We start from the raw sequence: 18,867 nt of genomic DNA, 5'->3' as shown, positions 1-18,867 counted from the left end.
CCCAAAGGCCCTTCTGATGTAATGTAGCTGATTTGGATGTTGTCAATCTGTTTGAAGCAATGTACCTGTATTTGACCTGAGTTTGTGCCTGCCTTAAGACTTTAAAAAATACCAAGTCAAAGGATGTCTTGTGTTGGAGTCTTCCTTCCCCTCATGACAGAAATATTTCACAGGTGACAGAAATGGCTTGCAGGAACGTTTTTTATGCCATTTAACAGACCTGCTGAAAATTCAGAACATGGCAATGACACCCCAGCATGCCATTGTCAGCACCACTGAAACGTGCTGGCTCCCAGCTCAGCACCGTGCAACACCCATGTTGGGGGGGTTGGTCCATCCTCTGCCCTTCCCTGCTGTCCCCTCACCGGCCTTCAGGAACAAACCTCAGACCTCTCCAACCACACCAACAGGCAAAACATGTGGGCTGTGCCCAGCCCACAAACCGTGTGTGCTGTCCTGCTCCTGGCTGAGCTCTGAGGCACACGGCTGCTCAGCAGGGACACCCTGAACAGCTGCTCTCACATGGTTTAATTTAACTTCCATTATTCCACATTCCTCATGTCCATGAGAATTGAAAGTGCTCCCTGTGCTATTTTCCTGCCTCTTTCAGTACATCTTCCCTCCAAAGCTTTCTTTGCATACAATTAAGTTAAACACTTACCAGTTCATTAACATGCATTGGGAATCTAGGAGGGAAAGCCGACAGAAATACATGTAAAATATATAAACAAATATACATATATCTGAGGTGGATGCTCACAAAGTTTTACTCCTACAGGTGCATGATCAAAAAGGTTTGATCACTGCCCTAGGCAATCATTGATCACATTAAGCACTGGGAAATGCAATCTGCTCAAAGAAACAGCCTTGAAAACACCTCAGAATTTCTCCTTTGATCACTGCCCAAAGCTTCTTACTGTACTGCTGACAGCTACTTGTGTCACTGCATTTATAAGAGCCTGTTGATGTGTTCTGGGCTGCAGATAAAATGTGAGTCCCAAAGCTTTTCACTAAACCCAAGCCTCTCCACTCACCTGTTTCTTGTTGTCTGTGGAAAGTGTTTGAATTCACTTCTTTTAGCACATACAAAGAATTCTAAAAGCATGGATGTTCCATATGGGAGCAAAATTGATTCAATTAACACTTGTGCCATTGCTCCTGTATGTAATGCTGTATATTGCCAGATCTTAAATTCATTAGGTAAATTCCACATCTTTTCAGGAGGCTGGTGAAAAATTGGCAAGTGAAGCACTCTGGTAAAAGAACTTTCCTTTTCTCTGTCCTTATCTTTCTGCAAATTTATTGTTCTTTTCTGGATCATTCAGAGGGAGCATGCAAAAATAATTATAATGCTTAGAAATCTCCACACACAAGAGAAAAATATGATAATCCTCTTTGCAGCAGCTATTTGAATATATCTGATATAGAAAAGGAGATGACCCAGGGTAAGAAGAGGCTGTGGCAATTATTTCATACCAAAATGGAAACCATCAACAGTGCAAGACATGGAGAGATTAAGGCATCAGACATAAAAAAACAAATCTAGGCATGTAAAAAACAAATCTAGGCATGTAAAGCATAGAAAAGGAGATGACCCAGGGTAAGAAGAGGCTGTAGCAATTATTTCATACCAGCTTGGAAACCATCAACAGTGCAAGACATGGAGAGATTAAGGCATCAGACATAAAAAAACAAATCTAGGCATCAAAGCATAAAAAACAAATCTAGACATCAGACACTGGAGTGCAAACTTGAGGATGGAAAAGCTCCACTTAAGCTGCTGCACAACCTTTCCAATGCAAATCCCTTCACCAAACTGAAAACACTGTAACTGAATCTTTATCCAATTTGCATGCTCAGTCAAATCATCTGAGCTATCAACTCCAAAAACAACATGTAAAATAGCAGAAATATTAAATGACATTAGGATACTCCTGCCTCTGAGATAAATGGGTGAGCATTGCCCATAACAGCTCCTTGGAGCTGGCAGCGCCTGGCAGATCTGAGGCTTTCAGGAGCTCAGGAGAAGCTGAGCAATAATTGCAAGCTCTTGAGTTGCAATGGCCACATCTTTTGCTCTCCTTTGTCTATCAATTGCCATAATTGAATCCATGGCAGGAATTCTAGGAGATGGAATTATCTTGGCTGTCAGTGCATCTAGCTGCATTGGGAGCAAAACATGGTCTCCATATGATATGATCATGATCTCTCTGAGTTCATCTAGAATCATTTTGCACTCTGGGACTATACTGGTTTTGTTCGTGAGTATATTTTCTGAACACTTGTATTGTGAAGAAAATGTATTTGTAGTTTCCAACACAGTTTTTATATTTCTGAACTGCTCCAGTCTCTGGTTTGGTGCCTGGCTTAGTGTCTTCTATTGCATCAAGGTTGCCAGTTTTACACGGCCTTTCTTCATCTGGATGAAGCAAAGAATTGCCAGGCTGGTACCCTGGATGCTGCTCACATCATGCCTCCACTCCTTCACAGCCGCAATTCCCTTCGCCTTAGATCTCTACAATGGGCACAACAACTTCACTGCTCCTTTACCCATGACAAACTCTTCAGCAATGAGAACCACAAGGAAAGACAACTTGACTTTATTGATTTATCTTTGTGAGGCAAGTACAGCTTTGCCTTTAATACTGTCTGTTGTTTCAAGTGTCCTGCTGATTCGGTCTCTGTTGGTACACACCAGACAGATGCAAAATAATGCAAGTGGCTTCAGGGATCCCAGCTTAGAGGCCCATACCAGTGCCATCAAGTCAGTCTGTTCCTTACTTATCTTCTACATTACATATTTTGCTTGTTTGCTTCTTCTCTTAAGCAATACTTTTTCATTTTTAAGTGATGCGCAATCAGTGTGTGAAGCTGTAATGGCTGCCTGTCCCACAGGACACACATTGGTCTTAATTTGGAGCAATCCAAAATTTCGAGAGCTGACAGCTAGGATTTGGCACCACACTAAATGTCCACTCAGAACCACATCCACGTAAAAGACATGGGCTTAGCCTGGGCTTTCTAGTTTAGATCCAAATGAATTAAATTGAAGTCACCAAATAAATAAAGTAATAGACATTGGGATGAGTAGATTAGAGCCCTGATCTGGAATCATGAAGAAGGTGGAAATTTGCTTGACTTGGATGTGAGTCTTGTTACGAAGTGTGAGTTGTCTCCTATTTGTTTGGGTCCCTCCCCTGCCATGGAGCCCTGGGAGAGGGGCCCTGAGGGCACAGACACGGGGTTTCCCTGCCCCTGCTCAGCCTCGTTCCCATTGGTTGGTTTGTGTTCCCTGCGCGGGCAGAAGGACCCTTGGTCCCGTGACTGGAACAGTTCCTCGGCAGAGCTCCGGCCATGCGGCTGGAGAAATAAACATCTCTGAAACAGCTATCAAGAATCTGTCTGTCCATATATATTTCCTTTCCACGTGACTCCTGGTTTGGTATATGCATGTTGCAGGATCCCCACTGCAACACCTATTTGCTGTATTTTCCTTGGAAATAATCATGGTTTCTCTAAGACAACAGGAAAACAAGGCCATGAATCAGATTCCAGCATTATTCAGGAAAGAACAAGAAGGCCTTTTGATCCTCCTGCTCTTGCTGAAATAGTGATCAGTGGCAGTGCGTTATTGTTACATCAGGACTGGAGCTTTGGGACCCTTTCCAGCTGCAGTGGGAGTTTATTTACTTTTAAACTGACTGTCCCTGAAGCATACATCACTTGAGCCTTGTGTTCACTAAGCCCATCCTGGTGTAAAACAGCTGGCTTGGATGTTGTCAATCTGTTTGAAGCAATTTGACCTGAGTTTGTGACAGAATTGTTTAACTTTAAAAATTAAAAAATACCAAGTCAAAGGATGTCTTGTGTTGGAGTCTTCCTTCCCCTCATGACAGAAATTTCTTCACAGGTGACAGAAATGGCTTGCAGGAACGTTTTTTATGCCGTTAAACAGACCTGCTGAAAATTCAGAACTTGGCAATGACACCCCAGCATGCCATTGTCAGCACCACTGAAACGTGCTGGCTCCCAGCTCAGCACCGTGCAACACCCATGTTGGGGGGGTTGGTCCATCCTCTGCCCTTCCCTGCTGTCCCCTCACCGGCCTTCAGGAACAAACCTCAGACCTCTCCAACCACACCAACAGGTAAAACACGTGGGCTGTGCCCAGCCCAGAAACCGTGTGTGCTGTCCTGCTCCTGGCTGAGCTCTGAGGCACACGGCTGCTCAGCAGGGACACCCTGAACAGCTGCTCTCACACGGTTTAGTTTACCTTCCATTATTCCACATTCCTCATGTCCATGAGAACTGAAAGCTCTCCCTGTGCTACTTTCCTGCCTCTTTCAGTACATCTTCCCTCCAAAGCTTTCTTTGCATACAATTAAGTTAAACACTTACCAGTTCATTAACATGCATTTGGGAATCTAGGAGGGAAAGCTGACAGAAATACTGGAAGGCACCTTATAGGGTCAATCTCCTGGTAGACCTTTCTGTCTGTACCTGACCAGCTAACTAACTATTGGCATATGAATAAAAATATCTTCAACATGCATTTTATCGACTGTATACTAAATCCCTGTGTTCTGTTGGGTAAATTATAACTTTGGTCAGGATTTGTTCTGGGAAAGAAAATAACAACCCCTGTACTAGTAGGAAAATGACAGTTACGAGGATTATGATCCTTTGATGTCATGCATCTTGTCTCAGAGGAAGCATTCTTCTTTTTTCTCTCTTCTGTCTGGAAGCTGAAGGTTGGTTTGGTTCCCCCACCTTAAACCTACCAGTTTGCAACCTGAAGAAAGTTTCAAAGTCATGGACTCAGACCCTTCCAAAACATCCAAACTATGTCCACACACACCAGTGCCACATAACTGCAATGGCAGCTCGATTCAAGCCTGGAACAGGAAATCAAATCAGTAAACAAACAAAATTCAGAGCTCATCCTGCTCTAACACTGCAAGAAGGACATCAGGCAAATCATGTTCTCTTGTACCTCTTTCCAGTGAACATCCAGGAAAAAAAAACCACAAAATTTTCTAGGAAACTGCTCACGTGTAACATAAAACAATGAGGTCAGCATTTGAAACAAATCTCTTTCCCATTAAAGATACTCTTCTGGATTTCTATAATTTAATGATAAAAATAATCATCAGTGAGTAATTCAAAGAAAGACAGCAGTCCCCATTTATTTTCTAAAGCACAGGCTTTTCCAAGCAGCGAAACAATAATTTGATTAGAGTCGTTAGCTCAAGGCAAGAAATGCAAATAACTATAGGAGAAGTCATTACAGGATCCTTCTCTGATTTGCATTCCCAGAAGCACAGCTGGAATTTTCATAACTGAAACTCTGAACTACATGCAATGCGGTTTTCAATGCCCATCACAACCGGATTTTAAGGAAGAGCAAAACCTGAGTGCCAGGCTGCACTGCTTTTCTGTGTATGTTGGGACAGAGGATGACCAAAAAAGCCACGAATGGACTATCTGGTGAAATTAGGGCCTTGCCTTTGGGGTTTGCCTGCCCTGTCTCGGAGCCAACATCCACAGTCCACCTGACTGACCTTAAAGCAATCTGCTGGGACAAGCCTCAGTGGGGCTCAGACCCCTCTCCTTTCAGGAGCTGCTTCTAAGCTGGGTGCTCAATGCTCTGCTGCAGCTTTGCCTGGGCCTTTCCACCTGCTTAGCTGACCTGGATACTGATCCTGGCCAGCAGACTGGAATTACTGGCTTGATCTTGCACATGTCTTATCATTATGAACACATCTGGAAATCATAGGACATCTGGAAATCCCTGGTTACCATCACAGAGCTTCTCTGCTATCCTTGCCCATATGTGGGGGGACTGCACACCTGACAGTGCCCTCAGCATCTTTGCCTTGCCTTGTAGGGACTCCTTCAACATGGGGAAAATAACTGCATTTATTGCCAATCAATAACAGAGTAGGGCAGTGAGAAAGAAACAACAAAAGCAGAAATCTCTTCCCCCCATCTCCTCCTCTTCACTCTTCCATCTCCTCCCTGTTCCCCTGAGCAGGGCAGGGCAGAGGAACAGGGAATGGGGACTGCAGAGTGCATCCTCTCCACAGGGTGCAGTCTTCCAGGAACAAACTGCTTCAGCATGGGATCCCCACAGGCTGCAGCTCCTGCCAGGAGCCTCCTCCATGGTGGGACCTCCACAGGATGCAGCTTCCTTCAGGGCGCAACCACCCACTGGCGTGGGGGCTCCGCTCAGGCTGCAGTGTGGATATCTGCTGCAGTGGGGTGTGACAGGGGCTGCAGGCTCACAGTCTACATCAGCATGGTCTTCTCCAGGGAAAGCACGGGAATGTTTGCTCTGGTGCCTGGAGCATCTTGTGCCCCTCCTTCTTCACTGACCTGGCTGTCTGCAAGGCTGCTTCTCTCACATATTCTCTCACTCCTCTATCTCACACCTGCTCTGCACTGGTCTTTGCCCTTCCTTAAATGAGTTGTCACACAGATGCCACCAGCATCACTGATGGCCAGAGCCTTGGCCAGCACGGGGGCTCTTTTGGGGGTAACTGGCAGGACCAGTTCTGTGTGACACAGCAGCAACACCTGGTCCCTTCTCACGCAAACCACGCCTGCAGCCTCCTCTCTACCAAAACCTCGCCCACACATATCACGCAGACATTTGCTGGTTATCTCACAGCAAGATGCTTAAGGTCAACTCTGAATGGGGCTTTGGGCAACCTGGACTACTGGAAGGTGTCCCTGCCAATGGCAGGGGGTTGGAACTAGACGGTCTTTAAGGTCTCTTTCAACCCAAACCATTCTGTGATTCTATGATTCAATCAATGAGCTTAAAAGAGCCGCTGAACTGAAAGAGCAGCTACACAGTTTTCTTTTACTAAAAGGCAAGTGCTCTGTGTTTGCTGATATTTTTCTGTAAGCAGTGTCTGTCAATAGCATGCAAGAAAGCAGTTCCTGTCAGAAAAGTAAACACACTTACTTTATCCCTTCAAGGTGAATGTGAAATTCTAACAGTGGCTGACAATCTAACTGCTTTCCAAAAGATTTTCACACCAAAAATTATATAAGTGTGACACATCCAAAAACTCTCATGCAGGTAGACTTCCAACATTTGGAAACAGACTTTCCAAACCCATTTTAAAACTTTCAAAAGAAGAGCTTCTGTGCGTTTTGGACCCATTTGTTAAACATATAAAATATAGAACAATATTTGATTGGTTGGAAAATCTTGACATCAGGGAAGTTGGTAATTTACAGCTGAATTTCAGCAAAGAACTTGGCGGATGTGGTAGCGGGGAAGCCATTCAGAGCAAGTATCAAAAGAAACTGAACACAGAGCCAGGCCTTTGAATCACTGTGTCACAAAGTGATAAACCCAGAGTTTAAGAAAGTAATGAAGCGTGTTGAATCACGTTGCTCTCACCAAAAACAATTACTAATAATATTTTTAATGAGAACAGAAAAAGAGTTTGTACCAATACTAAAGTAAAATAATTTTTACAATATTGTTTATTTGATCTTGAATTATTTCGATCTTTATTTTGATGTGTTTTATAATAAGCATCTGTAAATAATACGTACATAACACATACAGAGGTACATGTATAATATCTCAACAAATATATATATATCTGAGGTGGATGCTCACAAAGTTTTTACTCCTACAGGTGCATGATCAAAAAGGTTTGATCACTGCCCTAGGCAATCATTGATCACATTAAGCACTGGGAAATGCAATCTGCTCAAAGAAACAGCCTTGAAAACACCTCAGAATTTCTCCTTTGATCACTGCCCAAAGCTTCTTACTGTACTGCTGACAGCTACTTGTGTCACTGCATTTATAAGAGCCTGTTGATGTGTTCTGGGCTGCAGATAAAATGTGAGTCCCAAAGCTTTTCACTAAACCCAAGCCTCTCCACTCACCTGTTTCTTGTTGTCTGTGGAAAGTGTTTGAATTCACTTCTTTTAGCACATACAAAGAATTCTAAAAGCATGGATGTTCCATATGGGAGCAAAATGGATTCAATTAACACTTGTGCCATTGCTCCTGTATGTAATGCTGTATATTGCCAGATCTTAAATTCATTAGGTAAATTCCACATCTTTTCAGGAGGCTGGTGAAAAATTGGCAAGTGAAGCACTCTGGTAAAAGAACTTTCCTTTTCTCTGTCCTTATCTTTCTGCAAATTTATTGTTCTTTTCTGGATCATTCAGAGGGAGCATGCAAAAATAATTATAATGCTTAGAAATCTCCACACACAAAAGAAAAATATGATAATTCTCTTTGCAGCAGCTATTTGAATATATCTGATATAGAAAAGGAGATGACCCAGGGTAAGAAGAGGCTGTGGCAATTATTTCATACCAGCTTGGAAACCATCAACAGTGCAAGACATGGAGAGATTAAGGCATCAGACATAAAAAAACAAATCTAGGCATGCGAAGCAGGACATCAGACACTGGAGTGCAAACATGAGGATGGAAAAACTCCACTTAAGCTGCTGCACAACCCTTCCAATGCAAATCCCTTCACCAAACTGAAAACACTGTAACTGAACCTTTATCCAATTTGCATGCTTAGTCAAATCATCTGAGCTATCAACTCCAAAAACATGTAAAATAGCAGAAATATTAAATGACATTAGGATACTCCTGCCTCTGAGATAAATAGGTGAGCATTGCCCATAACAGCTCCTTGGGGCAGTGCCTGGCAGATCTGAGGCTTTCAGGAGCCCAGGAGAAGCTGAGCAATAATTGCAAGCTCTTGAGTTGCAATGGCCACATCTTTTGCTCTCCTTTGTCTATCAATTGCCATAATTGAATCCATGGCAGGAATTCTAGGAGATGGAATTATCTTGGCTGTCAGTGCATCTAGCTGCATTGGGAGCAAAACATGGTCTCCATATGATATGATCATGATCTCTCTGAGTTCATCTAGAATCATTTTGCACTCTGGGACTATACTGGATTTTTTCATGAGTATATTTTCTGAACACTTGTATCGTGAAGAAAATGTATTTATAGTTTCCAATACAGCTTTTATGTTTCTGAACTGCTCCAGTCTCTGGTTTGGTGCCTGGCTTAGTGTCTTCTATTGCATCAAGGTTGCCAGTTTTACACGGCCTTTCTTCATCTGGATGAAGCAAAGAATTGCCAGGCTGGTACCCTGGATGCTGCTCACATCATGCCTCCACTCCTTTGCAGCTGCAATTCCCTTCGCCTTAGATCTCTACAATGAGCACAACAACTTCACTGCTCCTTTACCCATGACAAACTCTTCAGCAATGAGAACCACAAGGAAAGACAACTTGACTTTATTGATTTATCTCTGTAATGCAGCTATAAGTTTGCCTTTAATACTGTCTGTTGTTTCAAGTGTCCTGCTGATTCGGTCTCTGTTGGTACACACCAGACAGATGCAAAATAATGCAAGTGGCTTCAGGGATCCCAGCTTAGAGGCCCATACCAGTGCTATCAAGTCAATCTGTTCCTTATTTATCTTCTACATTACATATTTTACTTGTTTGCTTCTTCTCTTAAGCAATACTTTTTCATTTTTAAGTGATGGGGAAACCATATGTATGGTTATAATGGCTGCCTGTCCCACAGGACACACATTGGTCTTAATTTGGAGCAATCCAAAATTTCGAAAGCTGACAGCTAGGATTTGGCACCACACTAAATGTCCACTCAGAACCACATCCACGTAAAAGACATGGGCTTAGCCTGGGCTTTCTAGTTTAGATCCAAATGAATTAAATTGAAGTCATCAAATGAATAAAGTAATAGACACTGGGATGAGTAGATTAGAGCCCTGATCTGGAATCATGAAGAAGGTGGAAATTTGCTTGACTTGGATGTGAGTCTTGTTACGAAGTGTGAGTTGTCTCCTATTTGCTGTATTTTCCTTGGAAATAATCATGGTTTCTCTAAGACAACAGGAAAACAAGGCCATGAATCAGATTCCAGCATTATTCAGGAAAGAACAAGAAGGCCTTTTGATCCTCCTGCTCTTGCTGAAATAGTGATCAGTGGCAGTGCGTTATTGTTACATCAGGACTGGAGCTTTGGGACCCTTTCCAGCTGCAGTGGGAGTTTATTTACTTTTAAACTGACTGTCCCTGAAGCATACATCACTTGAGCCTTGTGTTCACTAAGCCCATCCTGGTGTAAAACAGCTGGCTTGGATGTTGTCAATCTGTTTGCAGCAATTTGACCTGAGTTTGTGACAGAATTGTTTAACTTTAAAAATTAAAAAATACCAAGTCAAAGGATGTCTTGTGTTGGAGTCTTCCTTCCCCTCATGACAGAAATGTTTCACAGGTGACAGAAATGGCTTGCAGGAACGTTTTTTATGCCATTTAACAGACCTGCTGAAAATTCAGAACATGGCAATGACACCCCAGCATGCCATTGTCAGCACCACTGAAACGTGCTGGCTCCCAGCTCAGCACCGTGCAACACCCATGTTGGGGGGGTTGGTCCATCCTCTGCCCTTCCCTGCTGTCCTCTCACCGGCCTTCAGGAACAAACCTCAGACCTCTCCAACCACACCAACAGGCAAAACACGTGGGCTGTGCCCAGCCCACAAACCGTGTGTGCTGTCCTGCTCCTGGCTGAGCTCTGAGGCACACGGCTGCTCAGCAGGGACACCCTGAACAGCTGCTCTCACACGGTTTAGTTTACCTTCCATTATTCCACATTCCTCATGCCCATGAGAATTGAAAGCGCTCCCTGTGCTACTTTCCTGCCTCTTTCAGTACATCTTCCCTCCAAAGCTTTCTTTGCATGCAATTAAGTTAAACACTTACCAGTTCATTAACATGCATTTGGGAATCTAGGAGGGAAAGCTGACAGAAATACTGGAAGGCACCTTATAGGGTCAATCTCCTGGTAGACCTTTCTGTCTGTACCTGACCAGCTAACTAACTATTGGCATATGAATAAAAATATCTTCAACATGCATTTTATCAACTGTATACTAAATCCCTGTGTTCTGTTGGGTAAATTATAACTTTGGTCAGGATTTGTTCTGGGAAAGAAAATAACAACCCCTGTACTAGTAGGAAAATGACAGTTACGAGGATTATGATCCTTTGATGTCATGCATCTTGTCTCAGAGGAAGCATTCTTCTTTTTTCTCTCTTCTGTCTGGAAGCTGAAGGTTGGTTTGGTTCCCCCACCTTAAACCTACCAGTTTGCAACCTGAAGAAAGTTTCAAAGTCATGGACTCAGACCCTTCCAAAACATCCAAACTATGTCCACACACACCAGTGCCACATAACTGCAATGGCAGCTCGATTCAAGCCTGGAACAGGAAATCAAATCAGTAAACAAACAAAATTCAGAGCTCATCCTGCTCTAACACTGCAAGAAGGACATCAGGCAAATCATGTTCTCTTGTACCTCTTTCCAGTGAACATCCAGGAAAAAAACCCCACAAAATTTTCTAGGAAACTGCTCACGTGTAACATAAAACAATGAGGTCAGCATTTGAAACAAATCTCTTTCCCATTAAAGATACTCTTCTGGATTTCTATAATTTAATGATAAAATAATCATCAGTGAGTAATTCAAAGAAAGACAGCAGTCCCCATTTATTTTCTAAAGCACAGGCTTTTCCAAGCAGCGAAACAATAATTTGATTAGAGTCGTTAGCTCAAGGCAAGAAATGCAAATAACTATAGGAGAAGTCATTACAGGATCCTTCTCTGATTTGCATTCCCAGAAGCACAGCTGGAATTTTCATAATGGAAATTCTGGAAGACATCTGATGGACTCTGCTTTCAACACCCATCAGAACACGATTTAAGAATAGATAGCACATGTACATGTTGGCAACTGGGCACATTATATGATGGTCCTTTACCAGCTCTGCATGCACATATTGAAATGAAAGGCAGGAATGGAACATTTAACTGGATAGTGCCTTAAACCAAAATACACAGCTATTCAAGGGACACCGTTTCTTCATCAAAATTCCTTTTCTTCCATCTCAGTGGAGTTTAGTTTGTTGAGATATGGAAGTGCAAGAGTTACTTTTGCCTACAAGTTGCAAGAGTCTTACACAAATTTTGTTGTTTATTCAGGCAAATTTACTGAGCTCTTTTTGTACCTTTTACTTATGCAGTGAAATATCTTAGAACAGCATCTTTTTTTTTATGAAGGGAAGTTAAATGATGCTACCTGCACTTAGCCTTTGAATTATTTTCATTTATGCTTTGAAATAGAATTACTTTCCTTTTTTTGACACCTGGAACACTGTAGTAGTGTTGAAAGTGCTCAGTAAATTGAATAAATTTCACATGTTAAGCTCAGAGTTGAAAAAATAAAATTCTATTATCTTCAAGCAATTGCACACATATGTAAATATGTGCGTATTGAATTAATTTAAAATGCAGGACTGGCAGAAATTTCAGTTCAGCTATGACAGCATATATGTGTTTGTGAAAGCCCAGGAGCAGTTAACATCAGTTGCTTGAAAAATGAAGGAAATTTCTGCTTAAGGTCGTTGTCAGCAAATCACTGTTTTTACCACAGTCACAGAAAGGGTGTATCTACAAGTACATCTTACACTCATGGATTCCCAGATCACTTATTTTACAGGGAAAAAAAGAGACCCGAATAGAAAACCTCATCATTCGGTGTTACGGAAGTTGAGCTCGCTAAAGAGTCACCAGCAAGAGTATCAGTAAAAATCAGATTTAATACTAAGCAACAGCATGACAAAGTTCATTGGCAAGGTTCACTCACTAGCCAGTTAAGGCACAACAAGGGTAAAAAAGCAATAAACGAAATGCACTCAAAACAGAAATGAACCAAGAACTATCTATGTGTGTGTGTATGTTTAAGTGTGTGTGACAAAAGGATAGAAAGGGCAAGAATAAAAAGGAATACAGTCTAAAAGCTTAACAGTACTCAATTTTAACAGTACTTAAACTTAACTTGTACCTTAAATGTAACAATTTAGCAAAGGAAAAATACTTAACAGCATTTAACGTAATTTAGCTTATACCTTAAACTAAACAATTTTGCAAAGGAATAACGTGCAACAGCATTTAACTCAGCTTATAACTTAAATGAAACTTGCTTACAGGCCTAAATTACTTAGATATCTTAGGTGCTTAAACACCTAAGAGAGCAGCATTTCTCCCCTTTTGCCATAGCATAAGCACACTTGTATGCACACAGACATAAAGAGTCAGTGCAAGGTACCTGTGAAAAAATTCCCCTTGAAGGTAGTGAAATACTCACTTCAGATGCCTTTGCATCTCCTCTATGGGCAAAGGGTTAAGCCTTGAGGAGTGGGGGTACCAGCCCAGGATCCATCGTTCTTTGGTGATCTCCGAGTGCAGCAAACGAGAGTTCGCTGGCTCTGAGAGGCCCCGCTCAGAGGGAGGTCGCTGCTCACAGCCACTGAGGTCCAGGAGAGCTCCAAGGGTCTCAATTTGGACTGCTGTTTATAGGCCACAAGCGAGTGGGCCTCAGTCATAACAATGTTCCATCCTGGCCGCACTTGCAGTTGGCAACTTTCTTTCAAAGTGTGGGAACAAGGATGTTATGCCATTAAGGCAAAAAAAATAGTTTCCAGGGCTGTTCATAAAAAAGCCAGGAGCTCGTTAGGCAGTACAAGCTCCTGGGAGCACTCAGTGCTTCTGATAAGCTCAAGAGAAGCGGGGCCCAAGTGCTGCTCATCAAGGCAGAGGCCTAACGAGCATTTCTCACATCACAGTGCAGCCTGAAAAGGCAGGGGGCTGGGGAGATGAACCACCACACCCAATAAAAAGCTGAAGGGACAGACATCAGCCTAAACAATCTAAGAGGAAAGAGCTACCAAATCCTTTTCCCACACTGTCTGAACAAAAGCTAAGAAGATCCCATCGCATAAGAATAAGGCATGAAATAACTTGCACTCTCAAAAGTGGGAAGAGAGTTGCAAGGGAAGATAAACATGACACACAGTCTTGGTACAGGACCAAGAGAACAAAAGGGTCAGAGAAAAGCTGAAGGGAGCTAAGTAGACTATTGTATAACAGGGTGCAAGAGACCAGTAGCACAAAGGGAATTAATTAATTAATTAATTGGTGGAGCTTTCCTTAATTATCTGTTGCTTTACCTCAGCATCCAATTACATGTTTCTTCATCATTTATGTTGGACACCACCACAGTTTTCAACTCCTGGACAGGCAGGATCATCAGTCTTCAGTGTTTGACACACTCCTTCCGACCAGCGGCAGAAGCAGAAGGACACATTATGTATCCCTAAGGGGATCCAATCACTTTGCTTTACCGAATCAATTTTATACAACCTTCAGAGCCTTGGTTATTAATACTACTCAGGTTGACTCTATTCTATGTGTATGATGCTCAATTTTTCTTTTGTAGTCTCTTCAGACAGCAGTCACAAAGCAGATGCAGTTTAATTAATACAGCTTGCACTGAATTCATGGGGTTTTTATTGCCTGTTCTTTCTGGGCACAGTATGGAATTTTAAAGTAAGATGATCCACAGGTTAAACATAGAAAGAGTTAAATGAATATGCAGGCAACCAACAGAATATACAAAGAACTGTTTACTGTAGTTTGCATCCTTGTGATTACTGGTTGGGCTTTTACAATCAAAGCATTCTATCCTCAGCTAAGTGAAATGGAAAAGCTATTGGATTTTTGAGGCTTTCCTGGACATCCACAACTTTGTCTTTTTCTGAGTATATACCTTAAGAGCAATGCTATTATCCTGATTTTAGTTTGATTACTGCCTATACACAGATGATACATGTGAAATGTGACAAATAACACAGCATCTTGAAAATATGCCTGATATATTTGTATATAATAAAAAAATTATAAAACCCTCCAAATATTAGTAAAAAGTGACTAATCATATGTGATGCCTAAATTTTCAGTGCTGAAATTATTGCCTTCTAAAGATATAGTCATTCTTCTATTTTTCAAATATGAAAATTTAAGGATTCAATCAGCCATACGTAATAGCAGAAGTTGCAAATCTTGAACAGATTTTCTCTTTCTATATATCAAGATATGTGATATAAGGTTTACTGCAAATTCCATTTTCCTTGACAGAAGATTATGCCATGGGGAAAGAGCACAAAAAATATTGACTTCAACATCTTTTATTACTTAAGAGGCTATTTTATTACAATACATTTTTAATTAATAAATAGCTATTCACAAAGCAAATACACTTAGCTTGCATAGTTCCCTCTCTCTTTCTTTCTGTCTCACATGCACATGCACACACACTCATAGCAACCTGTAATGGAATTCCAAAAGGAAAACAGATTTAAATTATTAGCAATAATCTCTCACCAGTGCTGAAGGAAGAAAACATGCAAAGATTGCAAGCAGCAGTAGAATGTTGATTAATGAGTGATTTGCATCCCTCAGAGCACATCTGAAATCCCTTTATTAAGCTAGAACTGCGGTGTTGTGATGGTTTAGGCTGGAGAAACTGTGGGTCTGGAGACCTGCTCCCAGAGAGACCTGGTCCACTGTTTTTAATTTGTGCCTTCAGATTCAGGGATGAAAGATTTAAATATTCAGAGGAAAAGTTTAGAAACCTTATCTTACAAAAAGGGATAAATACAGACATACATGTTACCTGGTTCCTATTGAAACTTGATTTTGCTCTTGAGAACTGAGATGCTGGCATTTAATTAAAAACTAGATGTGACCTCACTATTCTTTAAAGCAAAGGTCAGAGCATAATCTGCCATAATTTATGCAAATTTTCAGTGGCCATTGGATCAGTTGTTCCATTGTTAGCTGACTGCATACTTACCATGAAATCCTAGACAGTTACCTCAAGTTAATTTTAATACACATGGTTTGAAGAAATATTGATCTCATGAGTACTTAGAATTAACAAAACTTGAGGGGGAAAAAAAAGTAACAGAGAATAATACAAAAAGATTTTTTTAATTATTGTTTTAAGAAAAATAATACAGAAAGCAACAACAGTCACAAAAAACCCCTATGTATAAATTAAAATGTTTCAGGAAGTGTGCTGAAAACACCTGCCTTAGACCACAATTCAAAGAAGTCATTAAAACTTTGCTTTCAAATTGTTTAACTCTTCATTCAAGGGATCATAAGATCAAAATACAGTTTATTCTGAAACTGAATAACATGTTATCTTTTTTTACAATAAAAATCATATTGGCTTGCACTTGAAGTCTCCCTGAAATCAAATTTTGTCAAATATTAATATTTCTTCAGAGTATACTTTCTTCAAGTCATACTTTCACTGAAAAACTGACTGACACTTGTCCAAAAGCATTTGGGCTCACAAGACAGTAAATATACAACTAGCTTTTGGAAGGTTTTGACAAATACCTTCGTAAAGATAACACAAAGGTAAATACCACTCCAGATAACTTCATTTCAGATGTCTGTGTAAACCATTGTCAGTTTGAGATACAGAGATTAATCCTTCTTGAAGCTCAGGTTTATCTTAACCACAGGATGCATCTCATTTCTCTGAAACCCAAAATCCCTCCACACAGCCTGAGTAAGGAAGAAAGTGGTTTCCTTCCTAACTGCTTGTTTTCCTTCAGACAGCCCCATCTTTGCCTTAGTACTTAGTGTATTACCTTCATCTCTTAGCTCCATCTGTGTTTTGTTTAAAGATAATGGCTGTTCAAAGGCACATGTACTTACACAGCCCCAAAACAAGTTTTGAAGCAGCCTGTACTGACTCTGGACCACAAGACATGCATTTGGATGTGCTTATCTTTCTCACTGTCGCAGGCGTATGGGACTGACAGTCATAGAGACCTGGAGGAAGCCTTCAGAGATGTGTACAGCCTTCTGTACAAAAGGGTTCATACTCTGAACAGAAACAATCAGGCAAGAGTGGTTTGCCTCTTAGTTATCTTGCAGTGAGTGATGTCTTTTGAAATTCTATGTTATAATGTAACAATAAAGGTATAAATTTCACATAGATACAAGAGAACTGCGTTCAGAGGGATTGAAGGTAAAGATTATTGCTGCAAGCTGAAATCATGGGACAGGACAGTGTTCTGTGGGAAACATGATGGCTTTTGGATCAACTCTGGCTCTGCATTTCTGTCATAAAAGCCCACATGGGGTGAATTTGCATGAATGAGCAGGGCCTGTGTGTGTGTGTGATACCAGAAACCAGATCAAAGAAAGAATAGGTAGGTGCTGAGAGGCAGCAAGTAAAACTCTCCTAAGAATACATAAGGTCTGGAGACTCAGTCCTGTGGATTCACAAGAACAGAAAAACTCAGAACATCAAGATTCTCAAGTCTCTCAAGGCCACAAGCACGTCATGACACCAGGTAATTGTCAGTGAGTGTCTGAGTGTGAGGCAATAACTGAGCATAATGTGTGAATTGTTATCTGCTATTAATAGTAACAGCTTGATTCTACTAACAGTCTAACTAGTAAGAAGTGATCTAATAGACACTGATTGTGATCTTTTTCTCTCCTGACTTGAACACCCACCAGGAAAATTTGCAAATTTACTCATGAAATCACCCTATCCTTTCTTGACTCCCTAGGACTAGCACAGGCTAATTAGTGGTTGCCTGCCTGAGCCCCATCTGTACCTCACTTGACCAGTAAATATTCCACTAATCCTGCTCATTGTCCCTTCACTGACCTGCCTACTTTGCATCATGTGCATCAGGAAAGTCTGAGATTTTGCATATCCTCAGGGCAGAGTTGGTTGTCAAGTACCAGATAAAAATCCTATATGGTCACTATGGAGGAGGCATTTTTTGTGTGCTCTATGGCAATCTTCTCTTGTATCTGCAGCAGAAGTAAGATTTATTCTGAAGGTCTGTTGTGGTAATTCCCGAAAAATGGAGAAGGGGTTTAATGGGACTGTTGCAGTCATCAAATCTACATTTGTGTTAATCGAATGAAACGTGCTTTCAGTGATTATGACCTTGGTCATTACTGCAAAAGCTCTTTCTGTCACAATTTTGACTGGGAACTTATTCCGGGGCCTTATTTTTCTGATTGTTAGAAACCTCCTTGTGACATCCAGTCTTACATGTCTTCATAGCAACTTTATCCTTTTCTTTACATTATATAGTCCTTGTTCCAGTTAGTGTTAACCTGTCTCAAAATACTTAGAAGCAAAAGTTTGTTTTGTTAGGCTGACAACTTTTCGAAATCTCTTCATTACCCTTTGACTGTAAAATGGATTTTGTACTCATCTGATCATCCCTGAAGACCCTGTTCATATTGTTCCAACTCTAGCACATCATTTTGCTGAGCAAAGTATTGTGTTCAGTTTCTAAACAAAATATCTCAGAGTAGTTCTGCTATTTTCTGCTTGATTTTCCCAGAATCATAGAACCATTTTAGTTGGAAAAGATATTTAATATCATCAAGTCCAACCATTAACCTAGCACTAAACCTAATGGCCTGTGGCCCTAAGTGCCTCATCTACATATCGTGGAAATAAATCAAAGGATGGCGACTCAACCACTTCCCTGGGGAGCCTGTCCAAGTGCTTGACAACCCTTTCAGGGAATAAAATTTTCCCAGTATCTCACCTGGGCCTTCTCCAGCACAATGTGAGGTAATTTCCTTTCATGCTGTCTCTTCTAATATCCACGGGCACTGGCACATACCTGGTTACATGGACATAGGGCCCATAAAAGAGGCTCTGGTCATCAAGGGCCTGTATGCTGAGACACAGATCTTACTCTTAGGCTTCCTGGGTTGGGTTTAAAATGTCAGTGAGAATTCAGTTGGTGGACATCAATCAGCAAAGATTAGTGCTAAGTGAAACCACTGAACCTCAGTACAGGAACAGACATAATAATGGATACCTTACCTGTCTCTCATTAGCACGATCTGTAGTGGGGTTTTCCCTACC

The 18,867-nt window shown here is 41.2% G+C and overlaps 2 protein-coding genes across 2 annotated transcripts; both read left to right on the top strand.

Annotated features, from left to right (window-relative positions):
- The first annotated feature begins 2,060 nt into the window (after positions 1-2,060).
- LOC120410833 (taste receptor type 2 member 40-like) lies at positions 2,061-2,996 on the top strand. The gene has a single exon (XM_039561001.1). It carries the CDS (start codon positions 2,061-2,063, stop codon positions 2,994-2,996), a length of 936 nt encoding a protein of 311 aa, XP_039416935.1.
- A 5,769-nt stretch (positions 2,997-8,765) lies between these two features.
- On the top strand, positions 8,766-9,701 carry LOC104687231 (taste receptor type 2 member 40-like). Its single transcript, XM_020584370.2, has one exon. It carries the CDS (start codon positions 8,766-8,768, stop codon positions 9,699-9,701), a length of 936 nt encoding a protein of 311 aa, XP_020439959.2.
- Positions 9,702-18,867: the final 9,166 nt, after the last annotated feature.

The sequence above is a fragment of the Corvus cornix genome, chromosome 1 (assembly GCF_000738735.6).
Source record: "Corvus cornix cornix isolate S_Up_H32 chromosome 1, ASM73873v5, whole genome shotgun sequence".
In the NCBI taxonomy this organism is placed as follows: domain Eukaryota; kingdom Metazoa; phylum Chordata; class Aves; order Passeriformes; family Corvidae; genus Corvus; species Corvus cornix.
This window is presented reverse-complemented; position numbering and strand designations above follow the sequence as displayed.

What these genes read in the sequence shown, in the direction of transcription:
- LOC120410833 (XM_039561001.1), top strand. Translation starts at nt 2,061, where the DNA reads ATGGCCACATCTTTTGCTCTCCTTTGTCTATCAATTGCCATAATTGAA.
- LOC104687231 (XM_020584370.2), top strand. Translation starts at nt 8,766, where the DNA reads ATGGCCACATCTTTTGCTCTCCTTTGTCTATCAATTGCCATAATTGAA.